Here is a 24,816-nt window from a genome sequence, read left to right as displayed (position 1 = left end):
GCTTCATTTCCCACCAAGCAGTCGGGTTTAGATCAGTCCGGTTTGGTATGGGTTGGCTCGGTTAAGCCTGGTCCTGTTTAGAAGAAAAACAAGAAACAGTAAACAAAGAGCAAGAGCTGGAAGACATCCAGCAATTTGTCTTCTTTGTGATTTCCATGTAGCTCTTTGATACAAAGAACAATAAAGTTTTGTTTCAGAGAAGGCTGTCGCACAGGAAGTGATGGTTCTTTCCACCAATCAACAGGTCTGCAGTGTTTCTAGCTCCACCTTCTGAGATTGGATCGGTTTAGTGGCACGCTCGTATACCAGGCAGAGCTTCCCGATCAGGAAGCTAAGAAGTAACAAATTTGAAATAACCTGTAACCTGTAATATTGGTGTTGATAATCTCATTTTAAAGTATGGATTACGATCAGTCATAAATCTAGAAGGGAGACTTTTTCAAGATCACCTAGAAACTCCTCACAGCAGTGAGGGCCTTCAGAAGTCTCTGCCCTTGGTTTTGTTTCTCAGGCTGCAAACAGGAGGTGAAGTAATAACTCCCATGATTAGGGTTCAGAGAAGATTCTGCTGCAAAAGAAAGAGGAAGTAAACACGCAGCTCTAAAAATAAAAACCCGTCTCCCTGAAAGTCTTAATTTATCAGTCTAAAAACGCTCTGAGCAGACAGAGTGGGCAGCATCGACCAGTAAAACACAACGTCCTGATCATCGCTGTCAGCGACTGTAAGAAGTTTAACATGCTGTCAGAGTCGAGGTTCAAGTGTTTACTGTAAACAGGCTGTTAGAGACTTCCTGTGGTTTGAACCAGATCAGATCAAATCTTCCTCCCTCCTCACATTCCTCTTCTCCTCTGGGAGGACGACAAAAAATAACAACAGTTCAGAAGTTAAAGCTTGTGGGACGCAAAGACACAAATAACTCTCTCCTCTCCTCTCTCTGTTTCCCCTGTGCGCTCATTCTTTCCTCTCGCTGCCCCCTCCGTTGGTATGTTGGAGGAATGTGTAGTTGAATTCCTCCACGGGGCTGCAGCAGTGCTGTCACTCCGAGCTTATAGATGAGGAGGAAATATAGAGTTAGATACAGAGTTAAAAATGATTCACACTAATATAAAAGCAGAAGGTGCTGTAGTGTCGACATTGTGACCCCTGAGCAGGGTCTTCACTTCACAACCTGTTATGTCACAGCAGGGGGCGGAGGGCAAAGGGAAACTGACGACCTGTGAGGTCATTTTGTAGTTTTATGCAGAAGCAGATTGAACACAGGCCAAAGGATCTTTATCAGAGGACATGATTCAAAACTTTAGGAACTAGGAAAGCACATCTGGCATTTTTTAAAAGGAAGGATTATAATAATGATGATGATGATGATGACACTGCAAATTACAAAAAAAGATGGAAAATGTGACTCAGCAACCATGACTAGGGGTGGATACCTTGTTTAAGTGGTAAAAATATCAGTTTGTTTAATAATAGAATCTCAAAGTTTTTCATTTTAACCTATTTATTTCTCAATTTTTAAACTTGGAATGCTGTGTTCATGTCCAGCATGGAAAATCGTCACAAGGATGCGTTTAGGTACCCAAACATGGTACCCTTGGACACCCTGGCCACATCTTTTGAATACTAACATTTTAGACTCTCACACTTAAAACAATACTACTACAACTACTTCTAAACCTAATCGTAATAACTGGGGGTGCACCCATCACAGTTTTCTGGCCGATCACCGCTCTTTAAAAAGCCTGACCTGCCGATACCGATATGGGCCAATACTGCTTTTTATTTTTTATTTTTTATAACTGACAGCATATACTTTCAATGTTCCAATCTTTTTTTATTGAAAATCATTGAACAATACAACAACGAAATCTTTATGTTTTAGCTTAAACAACCAATAAAGTGTCCTGAGTTTTAGGTCTCAAAGCAAAAAGCAACAATGGCTGGCTGTCAGACCTTCCACCAATCGATCGATCGGTGCATGTGTAGTAATGATGAGAAGCTGCTCCACTGAGCGTAGGTGTGGGTACCAAATTAGGTACTTTGATAGGTACCGACCAAATTCTGTTCAAAGTAACGGGTATCGATTCACTTAAATCAAAAGGTACCATGTTCAGGTACCTAAATGCATCCTTGTGACTGTGAGGAAGTGGAAGAGTAGGTGATTTTCCATGCTGGACATGCACACAGCATCATAAGGTTAAATATTGCAGAATACATTTGTTAAATTGAAAATAATTCACTTTTAATTATTAATGAAATTGATATTTTTTACCACATAGACCCACAAAAGTACCGAAAATTCAAATGTGAAAGGTACCCATCCCTAACTGAGCGCCCCCTACATTGTGATGGATGGGTCAACAGAGTTTTTGTTTAAATAGTGTGATCTGTCAGTGTCCTTTGATTTTGCATCATTTATTGTATTTTTTTTTCAGATTTAAATCCTTCATTTTAGTCTTTGTTTATGAGCTGGGTTGGAAACAAGTTGAGATGTCAGGTCCCCTGAATAATCCTGAAAATGGACTCATGTGACGTGTAGTTTTTGGGAAAATTTGGCTTCTGATTGTGTGTAGACATTCTTATCATTCAACTTTTTCCCATGGTCTGGTGTGAAAAAAGAAAAAGAAAAATCACAAAAATCTGAAATATCAAAGAATCACAATTTTAATCAAATTGGCTGCACCCCAAAAATCGTAAAAGAATTTAATCGGGAGGAAATAATATCCCAGCCCTAATTTATTGAACGACCTATTGTTTGAAACAGTTAAAAGGTGTTAGCTGTGTTAGCTTTGGCTAACTCAGCTTCTTTTATTTGCAGCATATCTTTCGTGAGCTACATTTCTATTTGAAGCTTCTTTTTGTACTTTATGGGCTTAAATTTGCACCTCTTGAAAATAAATTTATATTATTATGTTTAATATTATTGAATTTAAAAAGCATGCTCTGAATTTATTTCCTTTAATATTTTATTTTATTTACTTGAAAATTCAACTTTACTTATTCCTCAGATTAAAAAACTAAAAAAACAATTTTATTTCAAAATAGCTTGACCTTTTTGTGTTTTTCTGCCCTAGCTGTGGAAGGAAGAGTAATGGAGCACAGATTCACAGAAATTGCTTTTAACTTTAGTTAAATTCTATTTCTTTTGACACGTTTGTTTCTGCATTAAAATACTTCAGTACAGGACTTAAAAACTGTGGCAGTGGACTTCTGCAAAATTTGCAGCAGGTATCTTTCGTCAACGTAAGTTTTTTAATATTCTGCATTTTTATTTGCAACACTTGTTTCCCTGCACACTCTCTAACTTGCAGTGCATTTTATATTTACAGGTAACATTTATATGCTTCACTTTTTTCAGATAAATCCACAAATGCATCATTTCTGTTGGCAGCAGATGTTTTATTCAGAGCATGTTTCCTTCCCTTGGTTAGACTTTGGTATGAGTGATGCAGAACCTCGATATAAAAACTCACGGCTGTTGCTGATTGGTTGACTTCATAGGAAATTGTGGTTCATCGTGCGGTGAACAGTTAGTAAACACAGCTGCGTGGAGGAAATGTCAGTTGCTTGATGTGATGAAGGTCAGCAGCAGGTTTTGTCTGTTACACCTTCATCATCATCATTAGTGTCAACGAGTGTTATTAAACTGTGTGAACAGAAGCAGCGCTTTTCCTTATTCCTCCTCCCTTATACTCTTCCTCTTCCTCTCCTCCTCTTCCTCCCATGGGTCAGTCATCAGATCGTGACCTACAGGAAGCTGCGAGGTCAGAGTTTCCGTAAATATTACACAAAGTGGAAACGAGCTGCTTTAAAAAAACCTGCCATGTGTGGTGTGTGTGTGGTGTTGATGTATCTTTAACTGAAGCTGATGATGGTGTGTGTGTGTGTGTTTCTGCAAACGGAGCCTGGCAGAAACAGATAGTGTTCTGTTAAAGTGAGATTAGTTATTCTTTATTATGTTGGTTTAATCTGCTGATGGTCAGTTTATCTTCATGCTGCACACACACACACACACACACACACACACACACACACACACTCACACACACATTCAGAAGATGATGTTTACTCGCTGCTGTCAGTCAAACTGACAGGCAGGAAGAGCAGTCAGCTCACACACAGCTGATGGGGCAGTGTGTGTGTGTGTCTTCTAAAAAAGTTTACATCACGATTTTTGTCTTTTTCTCAGACTAGGACGCCTCGCCTACGAATGATGTCACTCATGATGCGAGTGAGATCATTGGTTGGCTTGCTACGATCGCTTAAATCAGAAGGTGTGGCAGAGTTAGCCCGTGGTTGGAATGTCCAGAAACCGTTTCGTAAACTCCCAGTTGAGCTAGTTTCTGACTTTGCCAGACATGCTGCTCCTTCTCTTCAAACTCTTACTATGACCTAGTTGATATTTCTGCACGGCCTGAGGCAGAACGCCAAGCTGTGGTAGCTCGAGTCGGCAGCAACCTGCAAATCAGTGAACCTCAAACTCAAAGGAAAGTAAAAATACTGGACACGGTTTGGGTTTCCATTAGTGACTGAACTTTACAGCGCTGACCAACAGCCTACACATGGATAAACAAACTGCACCAGGATGTCAGTCACAGTCTCCTTTTTGGTACACATTTACCAGATGAATTCCCATTTACTAACCATTAAAGTAACACCCATGAATGCTCTATTTGTTAACTATTTCTTTAGTGATTAGTGCTGCACGATTTGGGGAAAAGGTGCGATTTGCGATTAGGTGGACAATATTGCGATTTGCGATTGTGCTTGCGATTTAATAAAAAAAGTTGTGTCATGATGAGTCTACAAACTTGCTTGGTTATCATGGAAAAAAAGTTGAGGTGTCAGATCCCCTGAATAAATCCCAAAAACTGACTCACATACAATGCTCAATTTTTGGGAAAATGTATGTATATATATATATATATATATATATATATATATATATATATATATATATATATATATATATATATATATATATATATATGTATATATATATATATATATATATATATATATATATATATATATATATATATATTAAACAACGCTTTTATTCATTTTCAACAGACAAACAATAATAAAACACTAGAAAAAGGTACAAACATTTTCTTTTAAAGAACATGAACATAGAAAACATAGAGAGCATAGAAAAGAAGAAAGAAGAAAAACCAAAAATAAGACAATAATATTGATAGTTATACATAAATAAATAAAAGCAAAAAGTATCTAAAGGAAATATTAAGGGTTCAAAATAATTACAGTAATAGTATACATTTTCAAGAAAAAAAAAAAAAAAAAAAAAATATATATATATATATATATATATATATATATATGTAAAATAAAAATAAAAATAAATGTGGAATTCACACTCCACAGTTCATTGTCATTGTTGTTGTTCAAGAAAGCTCATCAGGGGTGTCCATAGCTCTTCAAGCTCTTGTGCTCTGCCTCTCATAACATAAGTTAGGGAAAATATATATTATTCAACTTTTTCACATGTTCTGGTTTTAAAAGGAGTGAGCTAAAAATTGCAAAAATATCAAAGAATCACAATTTAAATGGAATCAGCACCCCAAAAAAATCATAAAGAATTGAATCAGGAGAAAAGCATGTTGTCCCAGCCCTTCTAGACATACTTTAGTTTTGTGTAGTCTTAACAGAAAATATAAATGTAGATGCCATAATTAATTTATTGTAAGATCAAAGCTGGGGCTCTATGAAAATGAACCTCGGGCCCAGGACCTGCCTGGTTTTCAGGGACTAGGTCTAGCTTTAGTTGGAAATATAGAAGAACCCTCAGAGCAGGTTACTGCACCTTGAATAAATCCTCCCCAGGATGTGATACTTTATGATATAAACAGAAAATCATGGCACATCTCCCTCCACCATAACCAAAGTCTACCTGGCATCCTGCTGCCCACGGTCTGAATACTCCGTCCAGGCCTGCGTCAACATTTCAGACCACTAACAACGCCTGCAGTTAAAAAAAATCTGTAAGCTCAGAGACGGGAAAACGCTCCAGAAAAAACACCTTGTTTTACACCTTTTATCAAAACTGTGAACTGAGTTTGTGACACTTTAAAAACTCTGATACTTATTTATATTCCTCCTGTAGCGTTTCCTGTTAGCCGGTCTGTGATTGGCTGATACAACTTCCTGGTTCAGCTGCAGTGTTAGCTGTGAGTAAGCTCTGTGTTTATGCTTCTGTGTGTGTGTGTGTGTCTGTGTGTGTGTGTGTGTGTGTGTGTGTGTGTGTGTGTGTGTGTGACTGAACAAAAACTGTTAAACGGATCAAACTCGTGGGGTTTCTCCAAAGATAAAGATGTTTACATTTCTGGTTACACTGACGATGAGGACGTCTGTCCTTCATCCTCTGAGACATTCTGCTTCCTTACGATTCAGAAGCACACACACACACACACTCACACACACACAAACAGGGCTCACATGCCCTTTTAAGGACTCAGAGTGAATTTTAAAACAGGAAGTGACGTCATGACTGTGAGTACGCTCTGTGTGTCACAGGTTGAGCTGAGTTCAGACATGTTGGAAGAAAAAGAGAGCAAGATTGCTTTAAACTTTTTTTTTTTTTTTTCTTAACGAACTGAAAATGAATCTAAGAGAGGACACTGAAGTCAGACAGACAGACAAAGTAGACCTTTAATAGACCTCATAGGTTTGTGAATGTGAAAAGAGCGTGGTATGTGTTTACAGGCTCTTACACACTCACACCCTAACACACTTTCACACTTGTTCACTTTAAGCCTCACACACTCTCCACCGACAGTTTCTACAGTTCTACAGTTTCATTTAGCAGACGCTTTTGTCTATAGCAACGCACAACACTAGCAAGAATTTTGACGGAAAGGAAAACCTTAGTTAGTGCGACAAAGAGCTACAAGTTATTCGGCTGCAGGCAAGATTTTTTTTTCCATGTAGAATAACGTATCCATAAGTAACCTCAGTTAATCACTGCAACATAAAGTTAAACCTTCAACATATTCAATAATCAGTGCTAAATATTCACCAAGAGCTGGGTCTGACACCTTGCATGATTTTCATAATCAATACAACTGACCTTAACCACTACATTAAAGTTAGGGATACCGATATATTGGTGTCAATATCAGTATTAGCTGATGTGTAAAAGTGGGCCGATATTTACTCGTTAGCTGCGGGCCATTTCAGAGCATCTTGAACAATCTTTCAAGACCCAAATAATATGTTTTCTATGATCATATAAACACCAAACTACCAAAGAAGAGTGGACTATGTCTCTCTTCCTGTTTTTGATAAAAAAAACAGTTTGCGTTCATCCTTGGTGCTCCCTCGATACATCATCTGAGTTGAGATTGTTTTGTTTTTTAACAAAACAGTTAAACATATTTATTCATCAGTATATAACTTTCAATATTGATAATAGTAAGTATCAGTTATCAACCATAACAGCAGTATTAATATTGGATACTGGTATCCGCCAAAACGTTTATATCGGTGCATCCCTAATCAGAATAAATGAACTCGAAATTGAAACTGAAATTTTCAAGGCGTTATAATTGACAATGAATTAAACTGGAAATCTCATATAAATAATGTCTCAGCTAAAATGTCCAGATCGATCTCAGTTTTGTTTAAAGCTCAAGATTTCTTAATCCAGAGGTCTCTTATGATGCTGTATTATTTACTCATCGTACCATACATGACATGCTGTGTAGAAGTCTGGGGTAATACTCACAAAACCAGTACATACACTTTTTTTTGTCACAAAAAAGCCATAGGAATTAAAACTGAAAAATAGGGATGCACCGATATGAACGCTTTGGCCGATACTGGTATCGATATTCAAATTGTTGTTATGAGCAATAACTGATTTTTAACTATATTGATATTGGTCAAAAAAAAACAAACAAACAAAAAAAAACAATCTGAGATGATGTGTCGAGGAAGTTCAGAGAAAAAGTGCGGCGCAATCATGAGAAAAGACAACAGGGAGAGAAGAGAGTGTTTACATAGTCATAGAAATTATTACTTGAAAGATTGTTCAAGATGCTTTGAAAATGCTGGCAGCTAATGAGTAAATATCGGCCGATACCGTTATATTGTGCATCCCTACTCAAAAACTACACCTTGAACCAACCAGCCCTCTATTTCTGCAATTCAGTATACTAAAATACACTGACTCAGTTGAATTTATCACAATACAAAGTATAAAGCAAAAACTGGACAGTTACAACATAGTATTCAGAAGCTGTTTATTATGAGGGACAACCAATAAAAACATTCATATTTCAACAACTAAAAATACAAACAAACACCAAATTTCATTGTCTGTAGGTCAGAACAGTCAATTTACAGAACTTCTCCTCTGAAGAAGTAAAAACATGTATTATATTTGTAATTCTTTAAAGAAAGAACAAAAACCACCAGGGAGAATATTAATTAATAGGTTATTGTCATTATTTTTTCTTTCTCACGTATTCTGTGATATTTTTTCTTTGTTTTGTTTTACGAGATAAGAAGAGTAGGTGTTGATAAGCTTTGCTTTAACCTACACCCTTTCGTGTTATTTCGGAAATTCCAAAATTTAACTAAGGGAACTGAAATAAATTTAATTCATTCATTCATTCATTTATTCATTCATTCTACCCCTGAGGACAAAGAGGAGAAGGCTCAGATTAAGGACCTAAGTCTTCCCTGAACAGTTGAGTCTTTAGACATCTCTTAAAGTAGAAAGAGACTCACCTCACACACACACACTCACTCTTTGCTCTCTGACCTTGTTTGAAGGAAACATCTGTGATAAAAACAGAAAAAGTTCTTCCTAGATTTTTTCTTACTTTTAATAAAATCTGTTTTCCATGACACTTTCCAATGATACATGTGTATAAAGATCCACAAACAGGATAAAATGCTGCGGTGAGCTTGTCACTGTCTCAGACGGTGGCTGTGTTTTCTTAAAGAGGGTGAGACTGAGCTGTCGCTAAGCTAACAGGCTAATTCTTGGTACTTCTAATGCATTTGTGTTAAGAAGGTTTAAAACAGTTTGTTAGGGTGCTGGGTCAGCTCACATACACAGAGAGACTAGAGTCCTGCAGTGGTTGTTGGTTGAAATCCCAACCCTCACTCTCTGCTCCATAAAGTTTTGCTGTTGCTGGTGAAGTTGTCATAGAGTTTTTAACCCGAAGCGTCTTTTCTCTCCCCACAGCGAGGAGAACGTCAGATCATCCTGTGACTGAGGGGGACTGTTCACTCAATCTGCTCTACATCAGGTAAGAGCCACACCTGTGTTTGATCCAGATCAGCCACAGTGCTGTGATGAATGAATGAAAAAATATGATATAGCTCAGGTGACTGGAAACATCTTTCTGTGTCAGTCCACTCCAGAGCAACATCATGTTAGTTTGTGACTCGTTAGTGCCGACACTTCCCATTATTCAAAGCGGTATCTGCTTCCCGAAAGCCACTCGGCTGTCATGGAGGAGTCGGCCTTAAACAGAAACAGGAACTGATAGTGACACATGGTCAGCAGGAAACATCTATCTGTGTGTGGGTGTGTGTGTGTGTGTGTGTGTGTGGTGTCTGTGTTGAGACATTAGATGTATTTACTGACAGTGTTCAGCAGAACGCTTTAAAAAGAAGCTGCTTTCTAAGTGTCCTTGTATCGCTGACACACACATAGCACAGAGCACAGTCTGCATAGTTCTGACAGTAAATGTGTCCACAGTGGAGACACTTCTGTCAAATCACCATCTGCTGACGGTCATCAGTTCAAATTATGCATTTCACATTTTTGTGTCTTAGAAGTTTTTTTGTTTTTGTTTTTGTTTTGTTTCATTGAGATTTTCCTGATGCATAACAGCAACAATAGTTGCACTTGCAAATTCTTATGAAATACACATTATATACACCAAAGGTAAAAAAAATAAAATGAAATAACAAACAAACAAAAAAAAGGCCAAAAAACTAGACCAAGACCATAAAAAAGGGGAAAAAAATTGAGACAAAATAATTTAAAAAATGAATTATAAAATAAATTATACTCACAATCAACAGGTCAAAGAAGGAATCTTTAATGTACGTTTCTTTAGCGTCTTAATATGGCACATTACAAAAACAAGGCTTGGCGCGGGAAAATAAACAATCAGAGACAAAACAGGAAAGCATAAAACACAAAAACAAAGACAAAAAAGAAACATAGAAAAAAAAGTGTTATTCCTGTAAACCATTGTTAAAAAACAAATTTACCATTTGATAAGATAAGACTTTATTTATCCAGAAGAAAATTGTACGGATGTCCTGATACAGATTTTTTGGACTTCCAATCCAATCTGATTTTTTCATGAATTGTTTTGTTGATACTGATCTGATTCCAACACCGATCCCTTTCTCTGATAAAAAACATCCTCTTTTGGGTTATTCTGTTGTAAATGAGGAATAATATTTGTTGTATTAAAGTAAGCTCTGTTGGTACCTCCTCCAGGAACACTCACTTTACAAATGTTGCAAGGCGCTGTTTTACTACACTGCAAAAACTGAAATCTTATCAAGTGTTTTTGTCTTATTTTCAGTAGAAAATTCCTTTTTAGACTCAATATGAGCCAAATTCACATGACCAATCCAGAAAAATGTCTTGTTTAAAATTATTTAAGGACAAAAATGAGGTCTGAATTGCTCGTAACCAGTAAAAAAAAATCTGCCAATGGAACAAGAGAAAAGTTACTTGTATTAAGACATTATTCTAGTCTCAAGGAAATTTTCAAGCAATTTTTTCTTGTTCCATTGGCAGATTTTTTTACTGGTTACAAGCGATTAAAACCTCATTTTTGTACTCTGATAACTTAAAACAAGACATTTTTCTGGATTGATAAGTTGAAAGTGGCTCATATCAAGTATAATAAGACAATTTTTACTTAAAAAAAGACAAAAACACTTGATAACACTTGATCAGTTTTTTGCAGTGTATCGTTGTTTTGCAAAGAGAAGTAGTCCTACACAGCGGGCATGTTTGCAACGTGGTTTGATTTACAGCAGCCGTAAAGTGTGACGGTGCTGAAAACATGTGAAAACTGAATCAGTCCCATTCACGTAACCAAATCGGACGCTATCTGATCCTCCAAAAATAGCGATATCAGGTGCCATTACCGATCAGTGTATCAGACCTAGACATCCCTACACACAGACACCTCATGTCTGAGGATGAAAATGCTAATTGATTAGCAACCTCTTGCTGTTACAAATTATCCTGCAGAGGGCCTAAATGAGCAGTTCTTCGAGATTCTGCTAGAGACCGACTGCAGAAACTTCAGCAACTGCACACACCAAGCGAAAAAAAAGCCAATTTTTACAGCTTTAAAATAGTGCCTTCTGGTTATTCCCTCTGTTGCTGGCTAGCTTGTCCATCTTATTGGAGATTGATCTTATGTTCCCAATAACGATGGATGGAAGGACAGGTCCATGTCGTCACTTTTTAGCTCACACCTGAGAACCAGCACTTCGTCCTCACCTCCTTCTCCTCACTTTGTGGGAAAACATCAGGCCTAGCACCAGTTAGCATTGACATTAGGGATGTCCCGATATCACATTTTCACTTCCGATCCGATACGATACCGATCCTACAGCATTGAGTATTGGCCGATACCGATATTAAGCCGATACGATATCAGCATTGAACATGCATACTTTTATTACTTATTTTGTAGTATGTCTGTCATGTTAGAAAAGGCTTGATTAAGTGATATTATTCAAACAAAGAACAGTAATCAGCAACAGTAGGTATGAGGAAAAACTGACCCATTTATTATTAACCAATGGGTAACAGAAACTGCGATTTTAGATGCATTCTGCTACGATACCCATACTTGTTTTTTTTGCTGATATCGGACCGATATCCAATATCAATATCAGACTGGGACACCTCTAACTGACATGCTACAGGCTGCTAACAGCTAATTTCACATGTAAACAATGCAGACATGGTTACATGTAGGATCTCCAGACAAACACAGGAGCAAAAATAGTAAAAACATCACTGAAGACACAAAAAGTTGGGTGTCCATGACCAAGAAAAGAACCATACAAAGTGATGATGACGAAAAAAAGGGATGAAAAAACACCAAGAAACGGACAAAGAAGACAGAGCTGCCACAACCATCAGAGTGGAGCCTAGCTGCACTGTTTCGAAAGTATTAACCCCTTAAGCCCAGGCCTCTCTTTTGGGCCTCTGCTAGAAAACTGACACACAAGTTGAAAAGAATGTATCTCTGCATCTGTAAGGTCTATGTGAAGCATTCTGGTGTCATGATAAAGGGAACACATGTGAAATTTGTTCAGAGAGTTAAACCTCAAGTATTTTGTTGCAGAGCAACTTCGAAGTCACCTAAATGGGGAACTTTAGGGTTTTAAGGGTTAAGATCACAGGATTACCCAATCAGAGGCACGGCTTATCTGACGGACAGGTGGACACCCTGTAACGGTTAGTGAGGAGGCTCAAAGCTCGCCTCTTGAACCAGCAGATAAATGATGTCACAGACACAATGTCTGTTTGTTATACGTCTTTTTTATAAAGTGAGAATATTTAAGTTTATGCTGATTCTGCTCTTGCTGTTCCTCTTTATAGCCACAGACAGTCAGAGCACTTCCTTTTACCAAACTTCATTTCCCAGATGCTGAAGCTGTGTTTAACTGACACATTGATATTTAAATGGGCGACAAAGTCTGTTAACACTGTGATGCTGCTGTGTGAAGACACCATGATGCTATCTCTGAGTTAGAAATGAAAAACAATTCCTGTGAAACCATGTGACTAATAATGTGTGTGCTGCTGTAGGTGTTATAGGGGTGTAGGTGCAGAGCAGTAATCATGGTGGCGCTGTCGCTGAAGATCGGCGTGGGGAACGTGGTGAAGACGATGCAGTTCGAGCCCTCCACCATGGTGTACGACGCCTGCAGGATCATCAGGGAGAGAGTCCCCGAGGCCCAGCTTGGACAGCGTGAGGACACACACTCACAGCTTCACACACACACACACACATCTTTCCTACCTTGTAATTTTGGTGGGGGATGTTTTCAGGAATGCAGAGCTGAGGAGCAGTAGGAACCTTAACTCCTCCTTCAGGCTCTGGTTTTTGCATTCCTCATCTTTCTGTCACTTTGAGGGTTTAAACCATGAAGGGCTTTAAGATGGAGATAAAATATCCATTACAGATAAAACAGGAATCATAGCGACTTAGCGGGGATGAGTGTGTAAGTCCTCAGTCTTCAGACGGGGTTTAGACACGTTAAAACTGGTCTGAATCACTCTGATCCAGGTCATCTGACACACTCCTGTCTTTACTGTCTGCAACCTGTTATCCACTCAGCTAGGCCCCCCCCTCACCTCCAGTCTGTACACACCGACACATGAGCAGCAGAGAATACCTGACAGCAGGTGATTGATGTCCTCCGTGTGTGTGTGAAGACCTCTCTCTGCATGTAGAGGTCCGCCTCCTTACATAATCTGCTCCCTGAGTGTGTGACCTGTCTCAGCCTGTCTCTCATTCAGCACATTCTCCCCACGCTCGAGTCCACGAGCAGGAGACGCTCTCCTCTCCTCCGTGTTAGCGTCAGAGACTCAGCGTGAAACCTGATACATAGACCAAAGACCCAGAAACACACTGACCTGTTAACACACACACTCTTCCAGAGATGTTAATGTGACTCTCTGAATAAACAAACACTCTCCTTCTCCTCCTCAGCAAACGACTACGGCCTGTTCCTGTCCGATGAAGACCCAAAGAAAGGGATCTGGTTAGAAGCCGGGAAGGCTCTGGACTACTACATGCTGAGGAACGGAGTCAGTCACACACTCTGTATATCATCACATACCTGACAGCACACACACACACACACTCAGAGGTTTTAGCGTCCAACTTGGTCAGACCAAAAAAGGCTGCACGACTTCTCGTAGCTTTTTCTCTGCTGTCAGTAAATAATGGAGTTAATGCAGACCAGGTTTGATAATACAGATAATATAAGAAATGTTCATTTGAAAGATAACGCGAGTAGGGATGGAACGGTTCGCAAAATCCACGTTTTTGTTTACATTGTTGTGGTTTTTAACATCCCAGATGACCATAGACTCTAATAATCCACTATTAACAGATTAGTTTTAATCAATTCTTTCATGTATAGTCATGAAAACCTAAAAAATTAGGTTGTTTCTCACTTCAAACATCATTAAAGCTAAGTGAAACATTGCTAGTTTCAACATGCTAACTCCTCAGTAAGGAAAGTCACTATTGCCTGTCCCAGAGGTCACTTTAACAGACACACACTTACATGATTTCATCCGCTGTGAGTGAGGAGGACTGTCTCTATGTTTTGGATAGGGGAGGGACTCACACGCTGACCATTGAGGAGATCGAAACACGCTTTAACCTCAGAAAAATCACAAGAATTGTCGTCTTTGGAAAAACTCACCAGAGGGGTCTGAAAAGTTATTAAATGAAGCAACAAAGTCTCTTAGTTGGCAACACTCTGTTGTGGTTTTATCCTCCACTTTCTTACAGCAGCCATCAGAGCTCACACTAAGGGGCCGTTTACACGACAACGGTTTTAGGGTGAAACGCAAAAGTTTTATTGCATTTCAGCCACGCGTTTACTAGGGGTGTAACGGTACATGCATCTGTGCCGAACCGCTCCATAATGCCATTCGGTTCGGTACAGTGCTGTATTCGAACAGCACAGTAAGTTTACGTTAGCCGCTGCACATGGATCTTTAATATTCACGTAAGTAATCGTCTATGGTTGGCTGAGCAGGGAAGGTGTTTTAATATTCATGAGGAAAGTGGTCTGTGATTCATGCTTTGTGATCATGTGCATATCATGTGGACGTGACGTCTCACGGTGAGCCAATCAGAAGATGAATATCAAAGAGTTTCTGTAGCCACAGGAGCTTGTGTCTGAATTGTGCATCATGGCTGCTGCTAACGACCAACCAGAGCTTGAAGAGCCTCCCCCCTCGCTGTATAATGGCAAGTTTCTGGTTTGATAAACATGCTAAACAAGCAAATGGTTTTTTCATTGTTCAATACTGTACCAAAAATGTACCGAACCGTGACCCTAAAACCAAGGTACGTACCGAACTGTGATTTTTGTGTACGGTTACACCCCTAGCGTTTACACTGAAACGGTGTTTCAGCTGACCTCATACGCAAACTTTTGAAAACAGCTGCCAGAGTGGGATTTTTCTGGAACCCTGCTGACACCATTGCCGTGTAAACAGTCAGCTGGCGTTTTCAGTGGAAACGATGACAACACACTCCGCCTCGTGCGAGCGCATTTGTGCTGCTCAATCTGCTGACTATCTTCATACAAAATGTGCATCTGTTGCTCCACTTTTGCACTTAATATCCCCCAACCTCACTTCAGTGGAGACCTACGAAACGCAGCTTCTGGACAAGACAGTTATAGCACCACCTACAGGCCTGGCATTCTTACTACAGCGTTTTCAGTCCCTCTGCGTTTCTGTGTAAACGCAGATTTTTTTCGCTGCATTTTAGCGTTTTTAGATGAAACGTTGTCGTGTAAACGAGGCCTAAATCTAAAGAGCTCCCAGACAGCAGAACCACACGCCACACCAAAGTACTTTCTACCCTCTAACTCTGTCTTCTCCGCTCGTCATGGAAACAACACACACACTTCCCTACAAAGTGTCCTGCTGTACTCCTTCACCTTGAGTTGCGCATGTGTATGACTGGAGCTACTCGCTTCAAACTGAGTCTTAAAATGAAGAAAAGAGAAAAACACAAACCAAATAAAGCACACGTGTACTGAACTTAGTGAGGAAAATCAAGCGTTTTTTTTTTTTTTTTTTCATAAACCGTTCCATCCCTAGTACCAAATTAGGAACTTTTATAGGTATTGGGTCATGATATGATATTCCGATATCACACTAGTTCATCTGGATATCATAAAGAGTTTTAGTTGATTGTAGGTAGATTGATAAAGAGATTGGTAAATTAAGTATTGTTGGATAATGTAGGCTGTAAGTTTCTGCGCTCTGATTGGTCCGTTGTGCATCAGGACACTCTGGAGTACAAGAAGAAGCAGAGACCTCTGAAGATCAGGATGTTGGACGGGACCGTGAAAACTGTCATGGTGGACGACTCCAAGATTGTCAGTGACATGCTGATGACCATCTGTGCCCGGATAGGTCAGTGTGCATGGTCTCACCTGGACAGCAGTGCTGTCTTCTGATTGGCTGATATCTGCCCTAATGTCACCAGGACTTTGTCAGTTTTAAATGTGTGTGTTTGTGTGTGTGTGTGTGTGTGTGTGTAGGCATCACTAACTATGACGAGTACTCGTTGGTGCGAGACATCGGTGAGGAGAAGAAGGAGGAGACGACGGGGACACTGAAGAGAGACAAAACTCTCCTGAGAGACGACAAGAAGATGGAGAAGTTAAAGCAGAAGCTGCACACGGACGACGAGTGTAAGATACACACACACACATACACACATACACACACACCTTTTTTTTCTGCCACACACACAGCCCAGGAGAACATGAGGGAAGTTTACTGGATTTCCTGTTTCCTCTCAGTGAACTGGTTGGACCACGGGCGGACTCTGAGGGAGCAGGGTGTGGAGGAGACCGAGATGCTTCTGCTCAGGAGGAAGTTCTTCTACTCAGACCAGAACGTGGACTCTAGAGACCCGGTCCAACTGAACCTGCTCTACGTACAGGTATAACACACTCGTATTTGTGAGTTTCAGTCTCTAACTTCATGTTGACGTCACTAAAAACGTTAAAAAGCCTCCTCAGCCAATCAGAGCCCAGTCTCTACAAATTTTATTGTGTTGTGTTTTCAGGCTCGTGATGACATCCTGAACGGCTCTCACCCGGTCTCCTTCGACAAGGCGTGTGAGTTTGCAGGCTATCAGTGTCAGATCCAGTTCGGGGACCACAATGAGTCCAAGCACAAGCCTGGATTCTTAGAGTGAGTACTGGTTTCCATGGTTACATCCATCCATCCTTTTTTTTATTTTTTCCACACTCCTTTAACTCAATTTTTGGCTTTGAATTTAAAGGCATACATATGTCTTCATAGATGCAAAAAAAAAAAATTAAAAAATGAATAAAATAGATTAGTGGAACAATAACAATAAATAATAAAGAAAGCACACTTCCTCTCACACGTACGCTGAATAAAACAAGATAAAAAATCAATACATTTCCAATATTCAAAGCAAGATTTATTGTGGTGGTTTGTTTAAATTTGTACTTGGAGCCATGCCAAACACAATTTTCTGTTTCTGTCTGTTTCTGCAGAAGAGACAAAGTTCCAACCATCCAGCTATCTATCTATCTATCTATCTATCTATCTATCTATCTATCTATCTATCTATCTATCTATCTATCTATCTATCTATCTATCTATCTATCTATCTATCTATCTATCTATCTAGATAGATAGATAGATAGACAGCTATGAGCATATGAGCGATTGAGAGGAGCAAATGCAGAGAAAAGAAAGTGAAACTTGAGTATCAGTGTCATTACTCCACTTAATATACAGTTTTTATATATATATATGAAATAAAATAGAAAAAAAACAAGCAAATAATTGATCATAAATAAAAGTAGTATTTACTGTTATAATGATAATTATAAAATGACATAAAATGAAATAAAATAAAATAATATAAGTAAATAAAGCACAAATATATTCTTAATCGAGTGTAAGGAGCCAAAACAAATAAAATAAAAATGGAAAAAAATGAAATAAATAAAACAATTTAAAAAAAGATGAATTTATTTATTTTTTCTTTTTTTATTTAACAAATCAACAAAGCAACAACAAAACATGGTCTTCCAACAAGTACAATTCTAGATAATATTAACCATCAGTTTTAAACACACTCAGAGGGCTTGAACACAAGAGACACAATTAAAAAAACAAAAAAAGGAAAAAGATGTTTATAATGAGATGAGAAAAAGGAAAAGCTTCCACTTTGCTTTATTATGAAACTGAAAAGTGTTAATTAAATCAAGGACTGGCTGCCAAAGCTTAAAAAGTTTGGTGGTAGATCCTCGAAGTGTGTGTTTTATCCTCTCAAGCTGACTAAAGTGAAGAGTGTCCTTTACCTACATCCATCCTTCACCTTATCTGATTATTATGGGCTGTCACTGTGTCTGTTTTCTGAATCTGATGTTTTTGGTCGTCAGTTTGAAGGAGTTTCTGCCTAAAGAGTACATCAAGCACAAAGGAGAGAAGAGGATCTTCCAGGTAACCTAACGTCCATTGACTCGTCAGGTGTATTTTGAGATGTTGAGTCACCTGTTGGAGTTAAATCCTCTGTGTGTTTCCTGTCTCTTTGCAGTCTCACAAAAACTACCAGAACATGACAGAGATCGAGGCTAAAGTCAGCTACGTCAAGCTAGCTCGCTCTCTGAAAACATACGGAGTCTCTTTCTTCCTGGTTAAGGTGAGAACACACTCCTCTCACAGATGGGCCTGATGAATTTAACAACACCTGGAGATTAACTGTAAGACAATTCTGACCTCTTTCACAGAGTTAAACATAAATAAACCAACATTTTTATACTCCGCTCTTTCAACTCTGCAGGAGAAGATGAAGGGGAAAAACAAGCTGGTCCCTCGCCTCCTCGGCATCACGAAGGAGAGCGTGATGAGGGTGGACGAGAAGACCAAGGAGGTGATCCAGGAGTGGAACCTGACCAACATCAAACGCTGGGCCGCCTCGCCCAAGAGCTTCACCCTGGTGAGAAAGACAGAGAGTGAGGTCATGTAATGGATCTGATCTGCATGTCAGGACTTAACCTCTCCTGCTCTGTTCAGACATGATGATGTGTGTGTGTGTGTGTGATGTAAGAGTGTGTGTCAGTGCAAGTTGAACAGGTTGCATCAGTGTTAAACTGGCAGCGCATCATGGTTTGATGAAGAATGACTTACCACCTGTTTGTGTGTTGTTGCAGGACTTTGGTGATTATCAGGACGGGTATTATTCTGTCCAGACCACAGAAGGAGAGCAGATCGCTCAGCTGATCGCAGGATACATCGATATTATCCTCAAAAAGGTAACACACACATAAACACACACACACAACCACACACAAGACAAACACAAACCTATAATTCATGGCGTTGTGTACTTGTGTTTGTGTTGAACAGAAAAAGAGTAAGGATCATTTTGGTCTGGAGGGAGATGAAGAGTCCACCATGCTGGAAGACTCCGTGTCTCCTAAAAAGTGAGTCTGCCTTTCAAGTGTGGAGAAGTGCTGCAGTATTAATACAAAGCTTTACATGTGTAAAATATTACCCATCCTGGGAGTTTAGAGGTGTTAAGTGTCAGCCCAGAAGTTTACAAGTGTAAAGTTTTACCCCAGATGTTTTCAAGTATAAAATATTGTGCTGGACTTTACAGTTCTAGAGTATAAAAGCAGAATTTTACAGATGTAAACTATCACCAAAGTTTTTTTTACAGATGTAAAGAATCACTGCAAGAGATCTAATTTTACAATGTTACCCCAGATTTTTACAAGTGCAAAGTAGTGTCGCAGGTCGTTACAGTCGTATTCTAGTATCTTAGGTGTTTACAGTTGTAAAATCTTATTCTAGGTGTTTACAGTGAAAAAATATTACATTGCTTTGCAAGTGTTAAGTATTGCCCCAGGTGTCTACAGGTGTAAAAATTACCTCAGATGTTTAGATGTGTTGAATAATACCCCACATTTTTATTGGTGTAAAGAATCATCCCACATGTGTACAGGTATAAAATATTTGTTCATATTTTTTACAGCTGTAAAATATCACTTCAGGTGTTAAGCGATATAAAGTAGTGCATTACAGTCATTAAGTGGTATCCCAGGTATTTACAGTTGTAAAAATGTTTTTCTAGGTGTACTGTGCTATACTATCACTTTTTACTGTTACTAAACTTTTCAAGTTTTAAGTATTGCCCCAGGTTTTTACAGGTGTAAAAATTACTCCAATTGTTTAGATATTTCCAATATTACCCCACATTTTTACAGGTGTAAAGTATCAACCCAGATGTTTACAGGTATAAATTATTACCCTAGATATTTTGAGTTATAAAATATAACCCCATATTTTTACAGCAGTATAGTATCACCACAGGTGTTCAAAGGTGTACCGTAAAGTAGTACCGTAGGTATTTACAGTTGTAAAAATGTTGTTCTAGCTGTTAACTGTGCTAAATTATCCCATTGCTTTACAAGTGCTGAGTATTGCACTGGGTTCTTTACAAGTGTAAAATATTACCTTCCTTTTTTTACAGCTGTAAATTTTTATCCCAGGTGTTTGCAAACGTAAAATATTACCCAGATGTTTACAGATTTAAAATATTGCCTCAAGTGTTTAGATGTATCCAATATTTCCCCAGATTTTTAAAAGTTTAAAATATCATTGCAGATGTTTACCCCTGTAAAATAGTCCCCCTTATTTTTACAGCTGTAAAATACTACCCCAGGTTTTACAGGTTTATTAAAAATATTTACCAAGATGTTTATAGGAGTAGAGTTTTACTTCAGTTGTTTACAGTTTTAAGGTTTTACCCTTAGTTTTTACAAGTGTTATGTTTTTCCTGATAGGCGTTTACAGATGTAAATTATGATGGCGGATCTGTGTCAAGTGTTAAGAATGTCCCCAGTGATGACAGTTGTCATGTATTTCCCTCCTCTGAGTTAATTTGTAAAAAACACCTTTCTACGTCAGGTCCACGGTGTTGCAGCAGCAGTTCAACAGGGTGGGGAAGGTGGAGACGGGCTCCGTGGCTCTGCCCGCCATCATGAGGTCTGGAGCTGGAGGACCCGAGAGTTTCCAGATGGGCTCCATGCCTCAGGCCAAACAGCACATCACCAGTGGACAGATGCACCGTGGACACATGCCCCCTCTGGTAACACTCACAGTCACACTGTTGTGTGTTATTTCTAATAAGCTGTCGTATCTACAACCTTTATTTTCTGTGTCTGCAGACTTCGGCCCAGCAGGCTCTGACTGGGACCATTAACTCCAGCATGCAGGCGGTGCAGGCGGCTCAGGCCTCTCTGGATGACTTTGACACTCTGCCACCTCTGGGAACAGATGCTGTAAGATTTAACCCTTAATTAATGAGCTAACCCTTTCTTTACTTTAGTTTGTTGGAAAAACTTTCAATATGCTCTCTTTTACTCTTTTCAGGCGTCTCAGGCGTGGCGTAAAAACAAAATGGACGAATCCAAACACGAGATCCACTCTCAGGTGGATGCTATCACAGCAGGCACTGCCTCCATGGTCAACCTCACAGCAGGTACTCACACCTGAAAACAAACTCTGTACCATACTGTGTTGCATGTCCCTGATTTTAATCTTTAAGGTTGAACTATTTGGTGTTTTTATTTTGTGTTTTACTTTCGTGTCCTCAGGTGACCCTGCGGAGACAGATTACACCGCTGTGGGCTGTGCCGTTACCACCATCTCCTCCAACCTTACGGAGATGTCGAAGGGCGTGAAGCTGCTGGCAGCTCTGATGGATGATGAAGGAGGGAACGGTCAGCAGCTGCTGGGAGCCGCCAAAAACCTGGCTGGTGCTGTTTCTGACATGTTGAAGACGGCCCAACCTGCTAACACCGAGGTACTGAAAACACCTGTGAGAGAAACATGTGGAGGTGTCAGTTTCCTGTGTATTCATACAAACAGACAGGGACACATAGATCTAGATTTATAGACATGTTACTCTCTCCTCTGTCTGTTTCGTAGCCTCGGCAGAACCTGCTGCAGGCTGCAGGAAACGTGGGTCAGGCCAGCGGGGAGCTGCTGTCCCACATCGGAGAGACGGACACAGACCCTCAGTTCCAGGTGAGCGTCTGATTTCAAAGCAGCTTCTTCTGTTTATAACGCAAACGTCTTCAACACCAAGACCGTCAGGCGTGTCTGAACTCAGCATTGCATTTCAAAGTGTGTGTTTTTAAGTGTGTGTTTGATGTGTACCTGTGTAAGTTTGTAGGCAGAGGATCAGTCAGAAGGAACCAATGGAGAGTCAGCTTGTACTCTCACATGATGGTAACACACCGAAACCGAAAGATAAAAAACAAACCTGATCAATCTCAGACCATGAATCAGCCAATCACCTCTTAATCTGTCCAGGAAACTCAGATTTAATCTGTCAATCATATTTCAATGAGCAGTCCTCAACAGGGTGAGCTAACAGACTTCCTCCTAATTCATCCCTACAAAATAAAAGTCTTCCTTCAGCAGGTTATAGTTCTGACTATGGACTGTATCGGGGAAGTGGGCGTGGCCTTAGTGATGTCGTCTTCTGATCACACTGGGGAACACAGTTTTTGTTGAGTTAGGTCTGACAGCTGTTTTTAACTTATTTTTATGTGCAGAATCCAAAACTGATCTCAGTTTTTCTCTATCACGTCAGGTTTTTGAACTATTCTTAAAAAGTATGAAAAACACATTTCTTAACAGATATGTGCTTGTTTAATAAAAGTCTTTAAACATTGAAATTCAATAAAATATGAAAGAAACAGGCATGACTGCAATGTTTATTTAACACTATTATGTTTTTCCAAAGGATATAGCTACTGGGAGAGCTACATGAGCAGACATGATCTGAAACAAAGGAAATATATATACCTATGTGAATAAAACACTAAGATGGAATAGTTACAAGCTTTGAAAACTAAAAAATCAGCACAAAATGAAATAGAACTTACAACAGTATGCCCATAGTTACGAGGTTAAGAGAAAAGCACAAATCTTCTTAATTCTTACCATGCTAGCTTTCTGTTAGCAGATATTAATAGTACTGATCTATTGGGAGCTGCTCAAACAAGTCGCCATGTAGCTGTAGATGAGTCCAATCGTAATCAGTTGGCAAGTCTTACTTAGGGATGGATACCTTTCAGATTTGAAATGAAATGGCACTGGTGCCCGATATCTGGCAATCAGTACTCAATGGTTCCCATAACCCCGCGGGTTATAGGAATGGGGGTCTTTCATAACTTTTCACCTCAATCCACTGCTACTTTAGGATGTGACAGCCCTAAACATATCACAACAATAAATACTACATGATAATAAAAAGAAACCCCAAGACGCCGAGCGTTTCGGGAGGTATTTAGGTCAGATATTCACACGTACATCAACTGCACTGTAAAATGACATTACTGTCAGACAACAACAGTAACAGCCACACTTTAAATGGAAGATATCGAGCGTATAGTCCACAAAGCGGATCGTGGTGGCATCAGATGTCATATCCATGATGCGTCATAGCTGATCAGACATTTCAGGGTTTCCCTAATGTTTATACGCCAGGAAAAGAGAGATCATAATGATTGTTCACGAGTCCAAGTCAAGTCTAAAGATGCTCTGTGTGCATATTGTCAGCGTGAGAAATACGATGTGTGGAGGGAGTGCATGACAAAAGACCCAAAAGAGTGACTGTCGCGCTCAATGCGTGACACTTGAGAGCCCTGCAATTAGGGATAGGTAATGAATTTGGTACTTTTATAGGTACCGACCAAATTCTGTCAAAAGTACCGGGTACTAGTCCAAGTAAAATCAAAAGGTACCATGTTTAGGTACCTAAACACATCCTTGTGACTGTGAGGGAGTGGAAGAGTAGGTGATTTTCCATGCTGGACACGAACACAGCATTGCAAGGTTATATATTAAAGAATAAATATGTTTGATTTAAAAAATGTTTCATTATTCAACAAAGTGATATTTTTTACCACATAAACACAAAAAAGTACAGAAAATTGGTGCAGTTGAGTACAGGTATTGATTGTCAGGTCCCGTGCATCGGTACCATATCGTTTCAAATGTGAAAGGTACCCATCCCTAGTCACAATGATGCATTTAGGTACCTAAACATGGTTTGATTTTACATGGATCAGTGGAGTTTTGCTTATCTGGAGGGTAAGCTATGGAGAAAAAACTTGAAGTGTCAGAAAAAATTGACTGCAATTTTGGAATTAGCATGACAAATTTAGTTTGAATCAGCATAAAATCTAACTCAACAAGAAGTTTTCACAAATTGTTCCCCAGTGTAATCTGTCTCTGGTAGTGGGTAATCTTGTAATCTCTGTTATTCGAAACACTAATTTCTTTCAGCCCTGTCACCATCCTTCCTGTTTAAATCTGACTCTTGCTAAGCTACGTTAACTAATGCGTCTCTTTTGCTGCAGGACATGCTAATGCAGCTAGCCAAAGCAGTGGCTAACGCAGCAGCAGCTCTGGTGCTGAAAGCCAAAAACGTGGCTCAGAAGAGCGAGGACTCTGCCCAGCAGAACCGAGTCATCGCCGCAGCCACGCAGTGCGCTCTCTCCACGTCGCAGTTGGTGGCCTGCACCCGGGTGAGTTCACCTGAGAGAGAAAACACACCTGGATTCTGTGCGTGAGATTTCCTGCAGTAAGTGAATGTACCGTGTGTCCTCCAGGTGGTGGCTCCCACCATCAGCTCCCCGGTGTGTCAGGAGCAGCTGATCGAGGCAGGGAAGCTGGTGGCGAAGTCGGTGGAGGGCTGCGTGGAGGCGTCACAGGGAGCGACCAATGATGAGGGGCTCCTGAAGCAGGTGGGTGTGGCTGCCACAGGTGTGACCCAGGCGCTGAATGAGCTGCTGCAGCACATCAAGCAGTACGCCAGTGGAGGACACCCGATTGGACGACACGGGGAGGCTACGGATCGAATCCTGGATGTGACGGAGAACATCTTCAGTTCCATGGGAGATGCAGGTGGGTGGAGATCAAACTTAGACCTACAGGTGACCTACAGGTGACGTCTATCCTC

At 39.7% G+C, this 24,816-nt stretch overlaps 1 protein-coding gene across 2 annotated transcripts in view; it reads left to right on the top strand.

Annotated features, from left to right (window-relative positions):
• The window catches only part of tln1 (talin 1), a 60,944-nt gene that overhangs the window by 7,066 nt on the left and 29,062 nt on the right, over positions 1-24,816 (top strand). Inside the window, exons 2-21 of one of the 2 annotated variants that reach the window (XM_074689896.1) lie at positions 6,123-6,186; positions 9,213-9,276; positions 12,834-12,996; positions 13,741-13,838; positions 16,070-16,199; positions 16,328-16,480; positions 16,592-16,734; positions 16,861-16,988; positions 18,218-18,278; positions 18,373-18,477; positions 18,619-18,774; positions 18,989-19,090; positions 19,185-19,261; positions 20,748-20,928; positions 21,008-21,121; positions 21,213-21,321; positions 21,437-21,645; positions 21,771-21,869; positions 24,215-24,382; positions 24,467-24,761. In XM_074689896.1, the coding sequence (XP_074545997.1) occupies positions 12,867-12,996; positions 13,741-13,838; positions 16,070-16,199; positions 16,328-16,480; positions 16,592-16,734; positions 16,861-16,988; positions 18,218-18,278; positions 18,373-18,477; positions 18,619-18,774; positions 18,989-19,090; positions 19,185-19,261; positions 20,748-20,928; positions 21,008-21,121; positions 21,213-21,321; positions 21,437-21,645; positions 21,771-21,869; positions 24,215-24,382; positions 24,467-24,761 (2,458 nt within the window). In that variant the 5' untranslated portion in view covers positions 6,123-6,186; positions 9,213-9,276; positions 12,834-12,866. The remainder of the gene's footprint in view (positions 1-6,122; positions 6,187-9,212; positions 9,277-12,833; positions 12,997-13,740; positions 13,839-16,069; positions 16,200-16,327; positions 16,481-16,591; positions 16,735-16,860; positions 16,989-18,217; positions 18,279-18,372; positions 18,478-18,618; positions 18,775-18,988; positions 19,091-19,184; positions 19,262-20,747; positions 20,929-21,007; positions 21,122-21,212; positions 21,322-21,436; positions 21,646-21,770; positions 21,870-24,214; positions 24,383-24,466; positions 24,762-24,816) is intronic. The other variant, XM_074689895.1, reaches the window with a different exon arrangement.

This window comes from Halichoeres trimaculatus, unplaced genomic scaffold, assembly GCF_033239565.1.
Source record: "Halichoeres trimaculatus isolate MK-OKI-2021-1 unplaced genomic scaffold, fHalTri1.1 fHalTri1_scaffold_16, whole genome shotgun sequence".
Taxonomy (NCBI): Eukaryota; Metazoa; Chordata; class Actinopteri; order Labriformes; family Labridae; genus Halichoeres; species Halichoeres trimaculatus.
The sequence above is the reverse complement of the archived record's forward strand: the minus strand, read 5'-3'. Positions and strand labels throughout refer to the sequence as shown.